Genomic DNA, 20,786 nt, shown 5'->3' on the forward strand with positions numbered 1-20,786 from the left:
TCCTTTTTCTGACGAGTCTAGAATATAAAAAGAAAGTATATCTTTGATTTAAATAATTTCTCACAGTCCACTTAACTCAAATATCTCGTGTTGTATTTTTCTTTTATTTGTAGGTTTAATTTGAATGGTTCACAGTGAACTACTTGTTTACCTGAATCCATTTAATCTGCTCAAGCAAAAGTAAAAAGTTCAAAAGAAATATAAAGACACCTATGTTAAAAGTTTAATTAATTTTGTAACTGCTTTGTGACAAAAATAAATACAGTAAATTATTCGACGCCAGAATCTCCATCATAATATACTTCGAATGAAATCTTTCAGAATTTCACAAGACCTATAACAATTAAAAGGAGATCCTCCATATAATATGGTTGATTCAAATGCTCTTAGTTCAAAGGAGTATTATCGTTCAGAACTGCAAAATAGGTTATACTTTTCAAATGGTTCAAGTCAAGATATGAAAATCCCTTATCCATGTACATGTTGCAAACAAAATTCCCCTTCCATATTTTCATCACGATGTGCAGACTGTGATACTCCAGCTATAAACTATAATCTCAATTTATCGACAACCAATTTTTCTGATAATAACCCCAACCCATTTTCTCAGTTTACATTTTTATCAAAATCCAAAGATCCATTCTCCAGTGTTTGGAATAATGAACAACACAATTTTGTCAATAATAATTCACTTCCGTCTAAAGTCCCGTCTCCCGTTAATTCTTCCCTAACCACTTTAAAATGTGATGAGTTCTCCACGTCTAAAATTAATTTGAGGAACACTATTGAGTTGTCTACAAATCAACTGGCCATATCAAACGAAGACGATAGCAGATGTGGTGATATGGAGATAATTAATAACAAAGGCACTGAAGAAAATAATAATATTAGGAGTTATCATCAAGTCATTCACACTGATAATGCATACCACATGAATCAGTCTAATCCGAATCTTCTTAAACTTTTGTCGAACTGTAACCAGTTAGTCAGAAACTCATCAGTTGAAACATTACCATCTTTGTATTCACCGCTACCTTCATTATCATCTGTTAATACACTACATCCATTTAACAATCATTTTACAAGATTAGACTCGTTAATGCTAGATAATACTTCAAAATGTCTCAGTGAGAATTATATCACTGAAAAGATGGAAGAAAATAATCAAACTAAGAATGAAGATAATAATGTTAATGAAAAGTCCGATGATTATATGGACAGCAAACCAACTTATCCGAATAAAAATTCCTTGTGGATGTCCAATAATTGCACTGACCCAGATAATACAGTAGGATTTGAAGAACCATTTGATGTCGGTCACACAATGAAAGAAGTGATCAAATCTTCTATTTGTAATTATCCTTCAAATATATACAATTCTTCATTATCACTACCAACAGCTTTCCAATCCTCCCTTTCTATTTCACCGACTCATAACTATGAATCATTACAGGTGGAAAAACCTGCCATAAACTTTGTAAATCATGCTCAGGTTACCACTAATCCTTGCATGATACAACATGACATGCAACATTCAACTTCAGCTAACTATTCATCATCGTGTTCTTCTTCATCATCGTCATCGTCTGAGCATCAGAAGCAACAACAGCCAAACTATTGTTATCCTCAAACTGACATTGCTTCATACTTACCATCACAAATTAATTCGATAGAATGTAGTCATAAATATCAACATAATTTAGCTGATATAACCTCTCCACATCATCAGGAACAACAGCATCGACAGAAAAAATTGTTTATTCACTTGCCAACACCAACGGAAACCGTCAAATGGATGCCTAAGCATTTGATGACGATTAATACACAACAGCATCACCAACACCAACGTCAACAACAACTCACAGACAACCTTCTTGCAAGTGAATCTCACTCAGTAATCAACAAACTTGGCATGGAATATACCTCTCAAGTAACCATAGACAAACAACCTTTGCTTCATGAAAGTAAGTTATGTTATTTATCAAGCATACTTACTCTTGAAATACCAACATTTCCCGTTGGGTATTTCTTTCTTTGGTTTGAGATAGATGTTTATTAATCATTAATTAGACCACCTAAATACTTTGTTAAGTGGCTGAATAATATCCTTATTTTTTATTTGCAGGTGAATGTGGGTTAGTGGAAAACGGAGAATATTGAATATTTTTCTGTATATATTTAGAACCATTCAGAAGTAAATATCTATAGTTTGTCAGTTCATTGAAAACTAATTATATTAAAGCTAATTAAATGTCCAATGAAAGTCTACTTCAGAAACGAGCCAAATTAAGTGTTAAAATCTCAAAATCGTAGATATGATTAATAATATCAAATATATGAATAAAGAATCATAGTGAATTGAACCAGGGTTATAAATACCATACAAAAGATATTCACTTAGTGAAGGGTAAAAAATAAATCCATTCAAGTCACTGGTTCATAACATTTCGAGAAGTTAAAAAATTCCCAGAACAGTTGCCAGATGATCTTTTGATGTCGATATCTAAAATTTGTTTTTACCAACTGATTCGGGGTAACAAAACTTGTTAAATAAGGTGCCAAACAAACCCAATAACTCCACTTCTTGTTCATAGACTCGGCGCTAGCGAACATCGATTGTAAAGTATGAAATTACGCTTTCTAGGAATGAAAAACTTGTTTAGTGTCATTAAATTATCATTTAATACACTCGGAATATCTTGCACCTAACGATACAATGAAACTATACTGGAGGAATTCTAGATTAGAGAATAATCACTAAAAGGCTGATCGTATATGGATTCCCTTGAGTCAATGTATTTAGAAAAAGTTGGACTAAATTCAAATGTCCCTGGAAAAAGGAGAATAATAATAAAATTTGAAGGAAATTATCAAATTACATTAAACGATATGTATTCGAAGGCATGTGATAGTTTGAGTTCTACCGAACTCACAGATATAACTTTCTTATATGTGTATCAGAGTAAGGAAGAAGTAAGGTGTTAAGTGGGTTTGAAAAAATATTCAAGAAATTTCATGATTTTTTAAATTTCTATGACTAGAAAGAAACCTAAGCATTTTTGAACGTTTTTTTAGCAGATGTTTTCATAATATTGTAAAAGTCTTCTGTCTACTATGTAAATCAATAAAAATGATCTACTCTTCTTTTGATAAAAAAAGACGTTAATTCTTGGAGATAAGTATTATATAAACATTATTCGTCGATGGAGTGACCGAGCATTTTGAGGCTCTAGTTTTAGGCACCAATCTGAAGGACCGTGAGTTCGAACCATATATCCATCAAATCTTTGTAAATCAATAGTTTAAGTGTTAAGAATTTCAACTTTCAGGCACTAATACCCAGGTTTGAACCCCGTTCCATCTACTTTTGCTAAGGCATTTGAGTAGTGTCATGAGCCATCAAACCAAGTACGCAGTTCTGTACATAGCAAACGAGTTAGTAATAATATAAACAACCGTTGTGGGACTTAAAACATTACAAACTTGTTTCATTTCTTCCTGACAGTTCATACTATCTTTTCTTTAGAGTTATGTTTCATGGGCAAGACCAAGGCACATAAGCCCTGTCATACTTTAAAGTAAAAAAAAAGATCCAAATTTATCACTGGTCTTGAGTTTAATGATTTAAAGGTTTCTTTTTTCATTTAAGTAATACCCGTTGCCATAATTCAAAGTAAATTAGTAAACAGTGTCAAAATATTGACTTCGTTCACTATTTTGTATTTATCTAAAAAAGGATAATGACTATACCAAAGAAGAGACTGGAGGTCAGTATATTCGAGAGCATGTATCCATCCTTTATATCTCTCAAAAGTACACCTTCCAAAATATATGCTGATGATGTCCAAAAAGGCAATGAAAGCTATACGGGTTAAACATCCAGCTCAGAGAATCCAATATCTACAAAAGCAGTTTAAAACTCAGCAAGGATGGGTTGAGTATTCAGTTATATTAAATGTTGATTAATTGCCTAATTTTTAAAATCAATATTTACCCAATATTCTTCACTATATTGATTTATATCGGTTATGAAAAGCTGTTTACCAATGTTTAAACACAATAAAATATAGCACCATGATAGGCAGTTGTCAGTTACTAATTACTTACTTACTTACTTACGCCTGTTACTCCCAATGGAGCATAGGCCGCCGACCAGCATTCTCCAACCCACTCTGTCCTGGGCCTTCTTTTCTAGTTCTTTCCAGTTCTTGTTCATTCTTCTCATGTCTGTCTCTATTTCTCGGCGTAATGTGTTCTTTGGTCTTCCTCTTCTCCTTCGACCTTCAGGATTCCATGTGAAGGCTTGTCTTGTGACACAATTGGGTGATTTCCTCAAAGTGTGCCCAATCTACTTCCAGCGCTTCTTCCTGATTTCTTCCTCCGCTGGAATCTGGTTTGTTGTCTCCCACAGTAACTTGTTGCTGATAGTGTCTGGCCATCGGATCCGAAGTATCTTGCGTAGACAGCTGTTAATAAACACTTGTATCTTCTGGATAATGGCTTTCGTAGTTCTCCACGTCTCTGCCCCATACAGAAGAACTGTCTTGACATTTGTATTGAAAATTCTAACCTTGGTGTTGGTTGACAATTGTTTTGAGCTCCAGATGTTTTTCAGCTGTAGGTATGCTGCTCTTGCTTTGCCGATCCGCGCCCTCACATCTGCATCTGATCCACCGTGTTCATCAATGATGCTGCCCAGATATGTAAAGATTTCCACATCCTCCAAAGCTTCTCCGTCAAGTGTAATTGGATTGGTGCATATTGTATTGTATCGGAGAGTCTTGCTTTTCCCTTTGTTTATATTGAGACCTACTGCTGCTGAGGCTGCTGCTACACTGGTCGTTTTCTCCTGCATTTGTTGTTGAGTTTGTGATAGAAGAGCCAGATCATCCGCGAAGTCTAAATCGTCAAGCTGCATCCTGCCTGTCCACTGTATCCCGTGCATTCCTCCAGATGTTGACGTCTTCATAATCCAGTCGATCACCAGGAGAAAGAGAAAGGGTGAGAGTAAGCAACCTTGCCTAACACCGGTCTTTACCTCGAACGAGTCGGTGAGTTGTCCTCCGTGGACGATTTGGCAGTTTAGTCCATCATAGGAGTTCCGTATGATGTTGACTATCTTCTCAGGCACGCCGTAGTGTCGAAGAAGCTTCCATAGTGTCGTCCTGTCCACGCTATCAAATGCCTTCTCGTAGTCGATGAAGTTGATGTACAGTGATGAATTCCATTCGATTGATTGTTCCACAATGATACGTAGAGTTGCGATTTGATCTGTGCACGATCTATCCTTACGAAATCCAGCTTGTTGATCTCGAAGTTGAGCGTTCACGGAATCCTTCATCCTGTTTAACAATACTCTGTTGAAGACTTTTCCTGGTATTGAGAGGAGAGTGATGCCCCTGTAGTTGTCGCACTTGCTCAGATCGCCTTTCTTTGGTATCTTGATGAGAAGTCCTTCTTTCCAGTCTGTTGGTACATGTTCTTCGTCCCAAATCTTACTGAAGAGGATGTGGAGTATCTTAGCAGTTGCTGTTACATTTGCTTTCAGTGCCTCTGCCGGGATGTTGTCTGGTCCCGCTGCTTTGCCACTCTTGATTTGTCTAATGGCCATGCTGATCTCTTCAATTGTTGGTGGGCCAATATCGATTGGGAGGTCTGTGGGTGCTGCTTCGATGTTGGGTGGGTTCAGTGGAGCTGGTCGATTCAAGAGTTCCTTGAAGTGTTCTACCCACCTGTTTCGTTGTTCTTCAATATCGTTGATTACTTTGCCTTCCTTGTTTTTTCACTGGTCTTTCTGGTTGACGGTAATTCCCAGCAAGTTTCTTTGTTGTATCATACAGTTGTCTCATGTTTCCTTCTCTTGCAGCCTTTTCCGCTGTCATCGCTAAATCTTCCACATATTTACGTTTGTCGGTCCTGATGCTCCTCTTCACTTGCTTGTTTGCCTCTGTGTATTCGGCTTGTGCCTTGGCTTTTTCTGCTCTTGTTCGGCTGATATTGATTGCTACCTTCTTGTTCCTCCTTGCTTCAATTTTATCCAGTGTACCAACAGTGATCCATTCCTTGTGATGGTGCTTCTTTTGGCCCAGAACCTCCTGACATGTTGAAACGATTGCCTCCTTGATACCTTTCCAGCTGCTCTCTATGGTGGTTCCCTCTCCATTGAGTAGGTCATGAAAGGCCTCGAACCTGTTGCTGAGGGCTATGTTAAATTCGTTGAGTTTGTCAGCATCTCGAAGAAAGGCCGTGTTAAACTTTTGTGATGTTGTCCGCGCCATTGTCCAGTGCTTCTTGAGTTTTAGTTTCATCTTGGCGACCAGCAAATGGTGATCGGATGCTATATCAGCTCCTCTTCTGGTTCTCACATCCTCCATCGTCCTCCTGAACTTTTTGTTGATGCAGACATGGTCGATTTGATTTTGTGTAGTGTGATCCGGTGAAATCCAAGTGGCTTTGTGTATGTTTTTGTGTGGGAATATGGTGCCACCTATGACCAGTTTATTGAAGGCACATAGGTTTACAAATCTCTCACCGTTTTCGTTCCTTCCTCCCAGTCCACGTTGTCCCATGACGTCTTCGTATCCAGTGTTGTCCTTTCCAACCTTGGCATTGAAATCTCCCATTAGAATGGTCAGGTCCTTGGTTGGGCACTTCTCGAAGATTGACTGCAGCCTATCGTAGAATTGGTTTTTAGCGTCTTCATCGTAGTCGTTGGTCGGCGCATAACATTGGATGATGTTCATTGTAATGCCCTCTCTCTTTGTTTTGAAGGAGGCTTTGATGATCCTCGGTCCATGAGATTCCCATCCTATAAGTGCATTTTGTGCTTTTCTAGACAGCATCAGTGCCACTCCTTGTGTATGTGGGGCATTTTCTTCTTCATGACCGGAGTATAACAGAAGTTCCCCTGAAGACAGTCGTTGTTGTCCAACCTGCGTCCAATGTGTTTCACTGATTCCAAGCACTTCCAGGTTGTATTTCCTCATTTCCGCAGAAATTTGGAAGACTCTGCCGGTCTCCCACATTGTCCGGACATTCCATGTACCTATAAAAATTGTCGCTCTGGTTGTAAGAAGGTGCATCGGCCTCATGACTTCCGAAGGAACTCGGCTTTCATCATGAGACGTCATTTTTCCTTCTACTCCCAGGGCAGAGTTTGAATGGTTTGAATGATTTTTTCTGGTTAGCGTTTTTTTAGCGAGTTGATTTTCTACGGGATGGGGTCGCTAACCCCATGCCCAACCCTCCTCCTTTACCCGGGTTTGGGACCGGCAGTAGCCCCTGGAGGAGCTACAGGCGGAGTTGTCAGTTACTAATATTTTATAGTATATATATATGCCTTTTAATATTTTATCATGCGTATTGTTGTGTTTGTAATCGTAAATATTTGTAATAAGGAGAGTAGATATTGTTAGTACTGATCCTGGTTATACTTTTCAAATTTGATAACACATCAAGTCGTCAGCGTATAAATGCATATGTATACATATCGGATGTTATCAAAATAAGCATTTTGTGTACTGGTGGGACTTATGCAGTTGTTTACTTGAAATTGACTGTAGTCTCATAAACACATACTTTTTTATCACTGTTAATATGATTTTCTCTCTGTGTATTCTTTCTAGCCTTTTTTATATAGTTGCTTAGTTCTGAGATGTTTCGTAACTAAATTCAGCTTCTTACTAAACAGAAATTTACGTGTTATCAAAAACAAAGTTATACTAAGTGAAATCATGAGCTTATCGATGTTAGACCACAACTGAAAATCTGGAAGTATTGGAAGACTGTTTCCTCCTAATGTGAGGCTCTTCAGCAGTGTGCATTCACGATTTCACACGCGGGGCTCGAACCCACAACCTTCAGTCTTGAGCTACTCCAGTGAGACCAATCTTAAGGAAATACAATATTAAATCTACTTGTTTAATATCATACTACAGGATCCCTTTATTGTAATTTCCAGTCAAATATGATTTGTTTAACTCATAATCGTTTAGTTTACATTGATACTTATTCCATTGAATTTAAGGCACTTTTCAAGCCAATTTACTAATTAGTTTCTAATAAATGTTCATGCTACTGTAAGTCCATATTTAGTGAAGATACACAAAATCAAATTATTCGTCACTGTGCTTCGTTGATTTATCTCTGGATTAAATATTAAACTATTAGGCTTAAAACTAAATGAATTAATCTTGAACAACATTAAATCATACACGTAAGTGAATCCCAGAAGTTTAGTTGTAATTTCACTCCTATTTTAATAGTTTTGATTATTGAAAAGACAGGAAATAGACTTTTAGTTAGGCAAAGTAACCGACAATTACACTATGTTAAGGTTCTTGTTACATTACTTACTTACGCCTTTTACCCCTCGTCCAGGAGCATAGGCTGTACGCCAGAATTCTCTATCCAACTCTGTCCTGGGCAGTCCTTTCCAGTTCGTTCCAGCTGTTATTCATTCTTTTCACATCTGCTTCTATTTCCCAGCGTATTGTATGCTTTGGCCTTCCTCTTTTCCGCTTCCCTTCCGGATTCCAAGTTAGGGATTGAGTCGTGATGCAGTTTGGTGATTTCCTCAATGTATGTCCTATCCACTTCCAACATATTTTCCTAATTTCCTCTTCAGCTAGAAGCCCGTTTGTCCTCTCCCATAAAACACTGTTGCTGATAGTATCCAGTCAGTGAATGTTGAGTATTTTGCGTAAACAATTGTTTATAAATACTTGTACCTTCTTAACGATGGATGTAGTAGTTCTCCACGTTTCAGCCCCATACAGTAGGACTGTCTAGACGTTCGTATTGAAGATTCTCACCTTGATATTGGTTGACAGTTATTTTGAGTTCGATATGTTCTTCAATTGTAGGAATGCGGTCCTTGCTTTGCCAATCCTCGCCTTTACATCTGCATCAAATCCTCCTTGTTCATCAATGAGTTACTGCCGGTCTCAAGCCCGGGTAAAGGAGGAGGGTTGGCCATGGGGTTAGCGTTCCCATCCCGTAGAAAACTAACCCGCCAAAAAAACGCTTCTTGTTACATACTGACATGAATTATTCTACTGTTTACAATTTTCTTGTTTCATTATAATGATGGGTACTAAGTGCTTAGGGTGGGTTTATATATTTGCTGTAGTATAATATGAATTTACATATCTACCAACGTCTATATCATCACACAATGAGTGGTTCATATGTATTATGTTCGATATTCGTTCTGATTGCCCGTTTATTCGACTTTGAGAATAATTGGACTCAAAAGCTATTAAACGCTTTATTCCAAGTATGATGAAAATTGTCAAGACTCCTGAAAATCTAAAATAATGTCTACAGAAAGTTAGAACATCACTGCAGAAATTATTTCATGCGTTCATATATCCACACAGTTATAAAAATACAATTAGCGATTTCTATGATTATCTGATTTTATGATTATTGTCATAGTAAGGAGAGAACACTCATTTAAATGGTCCAAAGCACTAGCTAATCTTTGTCCAGCACGAATCCATGGAAATTTACATCAGTGGCTTTGCATCCGCTGACTGAGGTGAATCCAGTTTTTATGACTGAAAACTTTCACAAACCGTACACCTTTGAATTTTGCCGATCACCTTTAGCTATCTGGAATTTTGAGTTGATATCCAGAATGTTGGCTACGTCGGCATTCTTAAGTGACGCCTAATGATTATCTTTAAAGAGAGAGTATGATAGTAATCACATTTTAAAGAATGAGTAATTCTGAAATAGCTAGCTGAACATTGAGTAACTCAACAACAAAATTACTTCTGATCCTGACTCTGAACGAAATGCAATTGATTTTCACCGTCAATATGAACTTCTTTAAGATATCATAGATAATGATTCCCAAAATATGGAGTTTGGTCTTAAATCTTGCTTTCGATTATGTCCAGTTATTGTATAGTTCCACGAAGACGAAACTGTATTAAATTATTATTGTGTAACCGATTTGTATGCAATAACTTATAATGGATAGCTAAAAACTTTTAAGAATAATGTCTACTACAAGTACCGAGAAATAAAAGTATGGTATGACAAGAAAGAAACATCATCATTATCAGTATTATCCCATTGGATCCTGGTATATGGATGAACTAGAATATAAAAAAGATGAGTGGATAGTAAACAACAAGTAGAGTACAAAATATGTGCCTTAATGCCCCTATGTGATTTTATAAATATCAGCGCTTACACAGATTGGCACAACCATTTACGCCTAATAAGTGATATGTCAGATTGTAATTATTGAGATTTTCGAGCCTATTATTTAGGAACTTTTCGAAAGGACAATGATTACTTTGTTAGCGTCCTTCTTCTCTAATTTTAATATGAATACCTGTTATTGAATGATATATTTGTTTGTTGTGTACATATACTTAGAAGCATGTAGCTATGTGTTTTATGTATCAAAATTAAGACCTGTTTATCATTTTATAGGCACATAGACGTAACCTACAGAAAGATTGTTTATTTATCAGAATGACTATACTAATGTTTCAAGTTATTCACACTCAACTCCACCCCTCACTGAAACAGAGAAAAAAAATGTGAAAAGAATGAAAGAGAATGAGTAAATAAATGTCACGTGATTAATCTAGCTTAGCAATAGCATGCACAAATCCGCACAAAAAACTATGGTTCAAACAAATACGCTTATATCATTTATACAGAAGCAGTAACTTCCGCGTCCATATGTGTAAGCACGATTCTTGAGAAGTAATGTTTCTCAAAAGAATACTTAGATAAGGAAGATGTAGAAACACAGACTCCTACTCTTTGCTCACCTCGCCGCTTGCTTTACGGTTATTTATATCCTACTTCTTATTTTTCATTGAAGAAAATATATTCTATTGAGACGAAGAGCGTATATGATAGCAATAGGAAAAAATGACAGGTCAGAGACGTTGCAAATGTAAACTAATCAGTAGCCGCATTATTTATACAGTTTTCTCTTCGACCTGGTTTTATCGGGTTCCTATAATAGTTGTGAAAGCAATATCCAGCGAATTCCACTATGAAATAGTGTGTTTGCATACATATGTGTATGATGTCTTATAGTTTGTAAAATTGATCGTTTATTGGCCGAGATTAAAGTGTGAAATGAAATAGTCTGGGAAGATTAAAAAAGCCTCAGAATAGAAATGTTTATTTTAACAGAATTGGCGTTTGAAATAACACTTTCCGTTCCATGTAATCGAATTATTCTCATATGGTTATATGAACTTCACCTGACTCAGGTAAAATTGATCTTTTAGTAGTGATCATTATGGTTATTCGGTAAATACAACCTTTTTCAATATATGGGAAAACTTTAAACCTTTCTACAAAAAGTGATTGTATTGTTAAAGCCTACTAAATTTGTATTTAGCAATTAGTGTTTACACTCACTTTTGTAATGGAATTCTCACGAAGAACCTCAGATTAAAACAAAACAGTTGTTTAGAGTTTGCCCGTTTTAAATAACTCTATGGCTGATCCCAATGTGTTATAAAGAGGAATCAACCATAAACCGAAAATCCCTCCATAGATAATTGGTTACATTCTCCAAACGTCGATATCTGATTATTACATTAAAAACATTGATCGTGAAATAGTGCAATAAAGTTGAACTACTTCCTACCAGGTATAACAGTCACATGCAGTGATCCATTAGATCACTTGATAGTTTCATTGTTTGACAATAAAATATCCTACAAATAATCTACTTTTAATAAATAGTAACGTATCACCTCATATTTACCATTGCCCACAATTCAATTATTGTCCCTATGACACTATGATTTGAGTAGATGCTATCCAACCACAATCTAAAATATAGTTTTTCCGAAAACTCATATTGTTATGAAAAAAACATAAATACTATACAAGAATCTATTCTTTTCAAACTGTCGAACAACTTCGGAATATCAGTTTGCTTTAATTCATTTGGCTGGATCTACGTAGTGTGAAATATACAGCCTTCTGGAATAGATCTTAGTCAGTATACTTCTAATAAACTGATTATAGCTGGATATATTTTTGACTTTTAGAATATTTATACCTGTTCTAACTTATTTTGAATAGTCGAAGGTACATTGAAATATAAATCTACACCGAACATCATTTGATGTCCTGAACAATTGGCAGACCCGTTTGAAATTTCACACTCTAGAAATATGCAAGTACATATCGCATACGTGTTTGTGTGTAACCCCACTGGCACCAAATAAAATAATTTACCACTTGTTCTTTTCATAAAAAAACTTTTGCATGATATCTACTACTTATAAACTATAAGTAGTTTCTTTGTTGGTTCCTTAGTGAAACAATAAAAAGTAGCCTCATAAATAGTCATTGACTTCGTCAGCATTAGTATGCTGACTAGTAGGAAGGACTTTATTTAACAGGACATTTTTTACTATTCTAATGTTTTTATATTCTCGATTGAATTAAGTCCTGAAATAGCGATTATTTGCTTGCTTTAATAAACATATAGCATATGTTGTTGTCCCACTATAAGCGGAGTTTTATACAGTCTCGGTTTTCCTCTGTACGTATTCATTTATGTTGTATGTTTGTATCTAAATATAGGGATATGTCAGCATGTACTCACTACAAAGTGGGGTGGTATGATTTAACATATATATTCAGCATTAGAAGAGTACGGAATGAGAATCCATAATTGCTGATTTATCGCTATTATTGTTTCTTCAGTTTTGTTTTATACTTCATTCGTCTCCACCCTCGTTAATAAACCATATCATAACCAATAATCAAATAAGAGCAAAATTTGTACCTTAGGTCATAACAACAGCAACCTTGTCAACACCACCACCACACTAATCATCACCGCCCACTTCACCAAATACATGAAGTTCATTTTTCTGTTTACTTACTCGTACTGATAAGCCAAGCAAACACGACAATGACAGCGGTCACAAATCTCAACCATGTCGATGCAGATAAATATATATATATATATATATGTTTGCATATTTTCTTATATTTTTCAGCGAGTTGCTTTTCTATTTGCCGTTTACTTACTCCACCACCGTATTTTATCCCTTATTATGTGAATAAATTAGAGTGAGGTAGAGTAGCTAGTGAGTACGTTGATTGGTAAGTTAGTTAGGTAAGTAGACATTAAAATCGTAAGGAAAACATTTAGCCAAAATAGCAATCAGGTGGACAGATGAACGATGTGTTCTCTATAGGAAAATATATTTTTATAGTTCGATCTAAAACGCAAGCATATTCATGCTTATGTTTTGTTTTTGATTTACAAAAACAAGTTTTTAAATTGTTATTACTATTGCTGCAACAGCCTGCGTTACTCACTATAGTTGTATGTTTATTTTCATAACGTATGAGTACATAAAATCTCTATTTATACAATGTAGGTGTGTCTGTTATATGCGGAACAAGGAGGGTTGCTTGCTGAAATTTACTGAGTTAGAATTAATGATACTAATATTAGAAAGCATTATTTACAAAACTATCAATCTTTTACGTTCTCTTATGATAGATGGAGCGTAAGGTCATATACTCTGTCTAATATTTTGTGACAGAAATAATACTTTGGAAATAACCTAACTACAATGACCGTTTCGTGTTGTAATTTTTTGAGGATGAAATTGCTTTGAACGTAATTATTGAAATCAACCGAATGATTAGAGTAATGAAGAGATCCCTTTAAAAAAAATATCCAGACGAACAAAAGACACTCAGTAATATGTAGGATGGATTGGACTGGTTGAGTTAGTAAAATAGCTCCTAACTCAACGAATATTTGGTTATGCTCACATCATGAGAGCTTACTGACCAATACTGAGGTTGATCAAATCAAAATATTCCAATACACCCCATTACTTATTTAGATAATATTAATCTAAGAGAATGACTGTAAATTGTGTTTATCTTGATATTATTTAACAAGAAAATATAGTTTTGTCTAAATTTTAACTGGGAATGAAACTAAAACATTTCATGAAATCACTAAGTATGAACATAATTATTCGCTATCAGCATTTCCGAAGACATTGATCCAAGAAAATGATAATTTTTGGCGGATAGGGAACTTTTGAAACTAAAAATCTTTTTTGTGAAAAAGAATTCATGAATCCCAGTTAATAAGGAAGGTAAGATTCCACCTTGATCATTATTGAGAATCTATGTGTCAATGCATCATAAACCCTTTATAACATGCTTCTATTTGTAGTGTTTATCATAATACTACCGTTCACTAGTTTTACAAATGAGAGAAGCTTCTTTTTAAATGTAACACAAAACGTTTTATTTCGACCAAATGAAATGAGACAAACACTCACATATGCATCGTTAAGGAAAGTTCGAAATAATTGAACAAGGGTTTATGATTATATATAATTCGATCGCTCTGGTGAACCTATATGGGTAGTCAAATGGGGAAATACTATTACAGTTCTATAATGAAGTTTGCTGAATGTTCTCTAATTGAACTTTTTTTTTGTTAGAAAATTCGAATAAAAATTCCAACCTTTTTTTCATTTCAAAGTATACCAATGGATCACAAGGGGGTTTTGTGGAGATTTTAGTAATTTTATATAGTTAAGATCATGAGTCAATTGAAGCTAGACTACTATGGAAAGCCTGGAAGGCCGTTTCGTCCTATTGTGGGACTCCTCAGCAGTGTGCATCCACGATCCCGCCTGGCGGGATTTGAACTCAGGACCTACCAGTCTCGCGCCAGAGCACTTAACCGATAGACCACTGAGCCGGCATCTACCGCTGTTAATGTCTGAAACTAAACCAATGCACGAAATTGCGCGACCGACTTCCATCCTACTGAAGTGGATACCTGTCCCGAAATGAATTGGAAATGCTCCACTGGCAGCAACTTCTCCCAAGATCTCCAGGGATTCCCTCTTGAAACGTCTCACTAGTGAGCATATGGTCCTGGGTTCGGATCCCGCGGGGCGGGATCGTGAATGCGCACTGCTGAGGAGTCCCACAATAGGATGAAACGGCCGTCCAGTGTTTCCAGGTTTTCCATTGTGGTCTAGCTTCAATTGACTCATGATCTTAACTGTATAAAATATACCAATAGATATTCTTTCTCTTAAAATATGTTTTCTTTGATAAAACAACTAACAATCAAATTTTAACTACTGTTATTGTTTCCCACAAAAAAATCTTTAAAAAAATGTTTACAAGCTCCTCAGTGTGTACAATGTGGAACAGTTAATATTGAAAATCAACAGTGGGTTTTCGACAGAATTACTGAACTTTATCTATGCAATGAATGTAATCAACAAATCAACAATGACAACAATAGAATTAAGTCCACAAGAAAAATGAAACATGTACCAAGTATAAATGTACCAGCTGATAAAGCTAAGCCATTCTTTGATCCATTACTGAATTATGGTACACGGAATAGAAATCGATCAGGTTTAGACCAAGATAATCGGAGTTTGTCTTTTCTTATATGGAATGATGTCAAATCTTACTCTAAAGATCCTTCATTTATATTCAATCCTACGAACAATTTAAATGAGATAGGTAAGCTGTTGGTTTCTCTTCTGGAAATTTTCAAATTTTTGGTGGTATGTTGATGCTTTTGCGTAATGTGCATAAATATTTAATATCAAGGTTTTCGCAATAAGAAATGCATATCGGTACGGATGAGCACTCATGTTGTCACACAGTGTTCGTACAAATTTTGGTAACAGTTTATTTACTTACTGTTGATAATGTTTCATGAATAGCCACTGCTAGTTATTTGAGATAAAATAAGCAACAAGATTAACGTAAAAATTTCTGAAAGACAAGAATTAGTCAAACCTTTCATTGATAATAATAATAATAATAGGATTGTATCTGAAAAGCATCAAGTCAGGTTAAATATTATGATGGCTGAAACATTGATACATAAAGTGTTTATCGAATTTACGGTACAGCTATCTATGAAAATCATTTGGCCAGATTCAAATGATCTGAAAAAAATGAAGAGACTAGAGTTGAATTCCCCCTGAAACATCGTGGATGAGCTTGGTTCAAAATGACTGTTCCAGGTCTGCCCACCTAGATTTACCTAAAGAAACCTGTAAATCATCATGGGTGGTTTTTAACTTGTGTATGAGTTGCTTCTCAATAGTTGTTTTTTATAGTTTGTTAACCCCTGGAATTATACTTAAACTTCCTGTTAAGGTGTGTTTTCTACTTTAATTGTCTAATATATTAGTCCGTTAGATTATAATAAGATTGTTACAGTTACTATGATAATAATGATAATTATTAGACGACTCATTATTCAGCGCTCTAATATTTATACGTGTATTAATCTTGTTTAATTTTACCTAATGATGGTTAATTTAACCTGAGAGTTTTTGAATACATTTAATGAATACGGTATAAAGCTTAATCATCCTTTCTGAAATCATGTTCTGGTATTTGTGGTTTATATCTTCGTTAAATTATTTATTACTCCTTCTATAGTTATATATGTTCACTGAAGAGGTGTGTGAACCAAAGAACAGTGACAATGATAACTGTAGGCGACAAAAAAGACTGTCGAAACTATTGATAAAAACAAATACTCAAACATGGTAAGCAAAGATGGATAGTGGCTAGCAGTGGTATCCAGGACGCGCGTTTCGTCTTATTTGGGACTCGTCAGCTGGATGTACCTGCAGGGTGAACATCAACTCTGAGATGCAGGTACATCCAGCTGACGAGTCCCATATAGGACGAAACGCGCGTCCTGGATTCCACTGCTAGCCACTATCCATCTTTGCTTACCATGCTTGTGAATTTAGGCTATATCGAGGCAATACGCACAGTATGCACATATGCCAATTAGAGACTGACCAGTTGCAGTCCTAACACATCGATGGGAAGATTCAAACGAACAATACTAAATGAGTTTAAATACTCAAACACTTTCTTCAGGTCATAATTTGTGTTAAGCTGTTTGATATCAAGCATACAGGATAAAGTAGTTGCGATTGAAAAGGGTGTGATTTCCTTCCTAGAGAATTCGATAACAAATAAGTATGACTTACTGGTCGGTGAATAATTCACACATTTCTGCTACGAGGATCGCTTCACATCTTTTGTTAGAGATTGAAGGGAACATTTTTGAATTCGTAGTTGATCTAAAAGGTCACATTTAAATACTGAACTCTTTTAATTAACACTGACCTACATGTAAAATTATGATTTGTTTATTTATTATGTTTTTACGCTCCTCATCAGATAAACACTTGCAAATACAATCACCTCAAGAGATTTCAAATTATTCTTCATGGTCACAATATACAACGAATGTGATGAAGGATGTGGATGTTACTAGGGAACCAATCGATTCAATACATAGTGAAGTAAAGATCTCAAAGTTATCTAACCCAGTAAGCCCTGGATTTTTTCTTTAGATTTTTAGCGTGATTGTTGAATAACCGTGTTACATAATTGAAGGAATAATATAAATAATCATGCTAATTTATTGTGAGAAACAGATCTTTTCAGCATTAATGATTGAATTGTGTTAAGGATTTTATTCACTTTCATCAGAACTATGTAATATGAAAGCATGGAACATGTAATTGCGTATTATTGAGCTTTTGATACTACGTAGAAGTAATACAAGGTGTAAGTTGTTAGTTTATGGCAAATTATAACTATACTACTTGCATAGATCACAGAAGGCATCGTGAACTTTCCTCATTGTAGCAATATACTAATAGTTGAGTAGGGTATCACAAAAAACATTCTGGAAAGTATAATTATATTTCAAGAAATGAAATAACTGTGGTGAAAGTCTCTAGTTTTTAGCTTAAAGGTGAATCAATTATACAACATAGAAAACGAATCCTATTATTTAACAAATAGTAGATTACCCTCTTAGAGTGGAATACAATCGGACAATAAAATCAGTTACGTTAATCTCTAGAGAGTCAGGTAGCATGAGAATCTATTGAAAAAATTTGCTTGCTGTTCAGTATGACTTCTTATGACATTTCAAACTTAAAGTATGATCATATTGTAGTGAAGGACAACACAATAAATAATTCATTTGCAAAATATCAATCAATAGTCTCAGAAATCATTGTTCCTTTGTCTCCACAGCAATCCTTCTCTGTTCTCGTCCTCTTTTCTTCGATCTTCTTAACCTTCTGCCACAAAGCATTTCACTTTCGACTGATGATACATACCACTTATATCTGTCGATATCAGTAGCACACACCACAGTATCAGTTGTCTACAATAAATAGCTTGATAAACCGTAATTATTAGTTCAAAGACAACTCAATAAATGTTTATTACCAATCCTCTTTGATATGGCTTTGAGTATATTCAACGCCAGTTTTCAATCTTTAGTTTACGCTAGCATATTTAATTTAAAGCTTTGTTTATTCGAATGAGTTTTGATGTATCCCATATCTCATTTTTCATCTCAAGTTATTCTCGGTTAATTCCCGCTGAAGAAAAATATACTGAGATATTTTCATTAATCAATACCTACTGCTAATTCATAACTGTCAGTAAACGGATTTTACTAATGCCATTTTTCATGGATTTCTATTGAACAGTAATGTAGTTGAAGATGAATAGTGGCTAGCAATGGAATCCAGGACGCGTAATTCGTCATGCTAGCCACTACCCATCTTTGCTTATAAAGCTTGTAACTTCAGGTAATATCGAGACAGTCCGCACAGGATGCACATATGCCAACATAAGACTGATCATTTGCGGTCCTAAATAACAATGGGAAAATACAAGTAAACAACACCAAGTGAATTTACTAATGTTGTTGATTCGAAAAATCTTGTTAAACTTCCGTATATTTTGATATCTGTTATAGCAGTTACAACTACTGTTTACAAATACTTTACATGATCTATCATTTCTTTTTTATAATAATCAGTTAAATATACCAAACTCTACACGTCGTTCAGGACAATTTTGTACCAATTGTAATACATCCGCAACTACCCTATGGCGCCGTAACACGGAAGGAGAACCAGTTTGTAATGCATGTGGACTATATTATAAACTGCACAAGGTTAGATAAAAAAACGTTCGTAATTGCTTTAACCCACTTTAAAGCAAAAATAAGACTTAAGAATCGTGGTACTGTATCATTATATGGTTATTGGTTTCTCCACACTCGATGGAACAAAATCATATGTTTTCGATATGCCTGATACAATTTGTCTGGAAACTTATCCGCTGGGAAAAATATATATTCTGTCTAATGAATATGTGGACTAAACTATTTAGTTTCTTGATGAAACTTCAGGACAATTCTTAATAGATTTATCAGATATTTAGGGCTGTTTGTGAAGATAAAGAATTGGTGAAAACAGCTCGTTGTTTGGTAGATCTAGTCTTCAGGTAAAACCCATGAAGACTTTAAGGAGAGCTCAAGGTAAACCTGATCATCAACTACTCTATTTAAAACATAGAATGTCGAGGTCTAAAATGTCTTCTGATATCCGATTTATTGTCCAAATGGTTCCTCTTGTACTGAATTCGGGAAAGTCGTCTTGGCTTACTACTCTAGCAAAGCATTCATGTTGAGAACATCTTATATAAAAATCATGAAACGATCGGGTAGCTGAAAAGCTGACTTCTAAAGACTTGTTAGGATGTTTTAAATAGTGAAAGGGAGATGAAACGACTATACTTTCACAAATTGAAGTAATTCAAAAGAAACGAGATTGATGTCCTCTAAATTTTGTGAGATGAAGTTTGTATGATATTAGTTCACTCATTTATTGGAAACCCTATGTACTACCTCCAAAGTGTAAATTGTGTACTGTAAGAAAGATATAGCTGGCTTTATCGATCGGCCACATGAATGGTTACCTTTTATCTAGCCAACCAAGCCAAGCTAACGAATACCAAGTTATTGTGAATACTCCATCGATTTGATAGAATTATCGGAATTACTGAAATGACCTAACCAATAATTCATTGGCTGAACCAACTGATAAATTTCAACTGAAAAGATAACCGAAGATAGAACTACCATTCAAATGACTAGACGTATTATGAAGGGACTAAAGAAGAGTCATTCTCATCAAAAGTAATAAGTAAATCGCCATATAATAAACGATTAAACAAAAATGAGTATAGAAATCACAGGGGAGCCAATGAAACTTCATCTCTACTGGTAGCGAAATAAAGTGGCATAAATTTCTCTTCATAAATACAAAGCTGGAATAAATTTTTGAATGAATGAATTCTTGGGATGATTTGTGATTTATTAAGCTGATATATTGCATTACTTCTCAGCTAACACAGTGAAACATATAAAATTAACTGATTCAGCACCAGAATTATTCTTTAAAAGAATTCCTCTGCTTTTAATGAATAAAAGTGTATTAGGTAACTTTAAGTTTTCTATGGAGATTTTTAAGTAATTTTTATATACAATTGAAATCATGAGTCAATTGAAGCTAGACCACCATGGGAAACCTGGAAGCACTGGACGGCCGTTTCGTCTTATTGCGAGACTCCTCAGCAGTACGCATTCACGATCCCACCCCGCGAGATTCAAACCCAGGACATAATGATTCATAATTTACTCGTATGCTTTGTTGGGATACGTTGCCTGGTTTTGTTTACACTTTTAAGTTACTGAATATTAAAATAGTAGTTAAAAATGTGCGAAAAAATTCAATCGAAACATTTGTTCAAATTTTGACTACTGTAAGAATATTTTGCCGATTGAAGACATGTAAACGATTGCTAGTTAAAATCTTCTTTTGTGAATCGATATGAAACTATAAGTCCAAATCAATAAGCAAATT

General features: G+C 35.1%; 2 protein-coding genes across 2 annotated transcripts; both read left to right on the top strand.

The window, feature by feature from the left end:
- Nucleotides 1-367: 367 nt before the first annotated feature.
- Nucleotides 368-2,059, top strand: Smp_165240 (putative rac guanyl-nucleotide exchange factor; the record flags this gene model as incomplete). Its single annotated transcript, XM_018789085.1, has 1 exon — nucleotides 368-2,059. One exon carries the CDS (start codon nucleotides 368-370, stop codon nucleotides 2,057-2,059), a length of 1,692 nt encoding a protein of 563 aa, XP_018654564.1.
- Nucleotides 2,060-15,323: 13,264 nt separating this feature from the next.
- Smp_080030 (putative gata zinc finger domain-containing protein) lies at nucleotides 15,324-19,551 on the top strand (the record flags this gene model as incomplete). The annotated part of the gene is made up of 4 exons (XM_018789087.1): nucleotides 15,324-15,531; nucleotides 17,227-17,378; nucleotides 18,896-19,033; nucleotides 19,366-19,551. 4 exons carry the CDS (start codon nucleotides 15,324-15,326, stop codon nucleotides 19,549-19,551), a joined length of 684 nt encoding a protein of 227 aa, XP_018654565.1.
- Between the last annotated feature and the right edge of the window lie 1,235 nt (nucleotides 19,552-20,786).

Source organism: Schistosoma mansoni, chromosome W, assembly GCF_000237925.1.
Source record: "Schistosoma mansoni strain Puerto Rico chromosome W, complete genome".
Classification (NCBI taxonomy): domain Eukaryota; kingdom Metazoa; phylum Platyhelminthes; class Trematoda; order Strigeidida; family Schistosomatidae; genus Schistosoma; species Schistosoma mansoni.